This window comes from Frankliniella occidentalis, unplaced genomic scaffold, assembly GCF_000697945.3.
Source record: "Frankliniella occidentalis isolate FOCC.00 unplaced genomic scaffold, Focc_3.1 Scaffold72, whole genome shotgun sequence".
Lineage (NCBI taxonomy): Eukaryota > Metazoa > Arthropoda > Insecta > Thysanoptera > Thripidae > Frankliniella > Frankliniella occidentalis.
The window spans coordinates 559,378-559,968 of record NW_026267202.1 but is presented as its reverse complement, the minus strand read 5'-3'; the positions used below and the strand labels follow the sequence as shown (position 1 = coordinate 559,968).

At 52.8% G+C, this 591-nt stretch overlaps 1 protein-coding gene across 1 annotated transcript in view; it reads left to right on the top strand.

The window, feature by feature from the left end:
• The window catches only part of LOC113210414 (arrestin domain-containing protein 2-like), a 56,570-nt gene that overhangs the window by 50,495 nt on the left and 5,484 nt on the right, over nt 1-591 (top strand). Inside the window, exon 3 of the mRNA XM_052268600.1 lies at nt 78-208. Within this exon, the coding sequence (XP_052124560.1) occupies nt 78-208 (131 nt within the window). The remainder of the gene's footprint in view (nt 1-77; nt 209-591) is intronic.

Here is a 591-nt window from a genome sequence, read left to right as displayed (position 1 = left end):
CGGGCGCCGCGCCGCCACCTGCTGCACGATCGTCAAAGCGTCGTTCATATTTTTTTTCTCTTCTCATTTGTTTGCAGACAAGCCGGAGGGCAACGTACCCATCCTGCCCCGGGGCCACCACCAGTTCCCTTTCAAGTTCCAGCTCCCGGAGTCGTCTCTGCCCTGCTCCTTTGAGAGCAAGCCCGGCTTCATTCGCTACTACATCAAGGTGAGTCACGCGAGGCTCGAGCCTCGTATAGGCATGCCAAAGTGGGGCCCAGAGCGGGGCACACTGTCGAAGGGAGCGTATGTCCAAAATTGACAAAAATATCGGCTCATGCGAAATGCGAATGGAGAACTTGCAGCCAAAGAAGTCTGCGTTCCTTTTTATGTGGGGTTCCGCAGTTTACATCGAGTCTCTTTGGGTTTCGTTATTATGTTACTTTTTTGTTTCCTGTTTTTGTTTTGTTCTTCGCAGTAACGAGGTGAGAGTGGAGGAAAGGGAAGTGTCGTAAAGTGCACTTGCTCAGTGCAGCTGCAGAGTTCTCTCTATACGAAAGATCTTCGTATCCAGTCGCGACTCCGCTCCTCACGCTGACTCTCCCCCCCCCC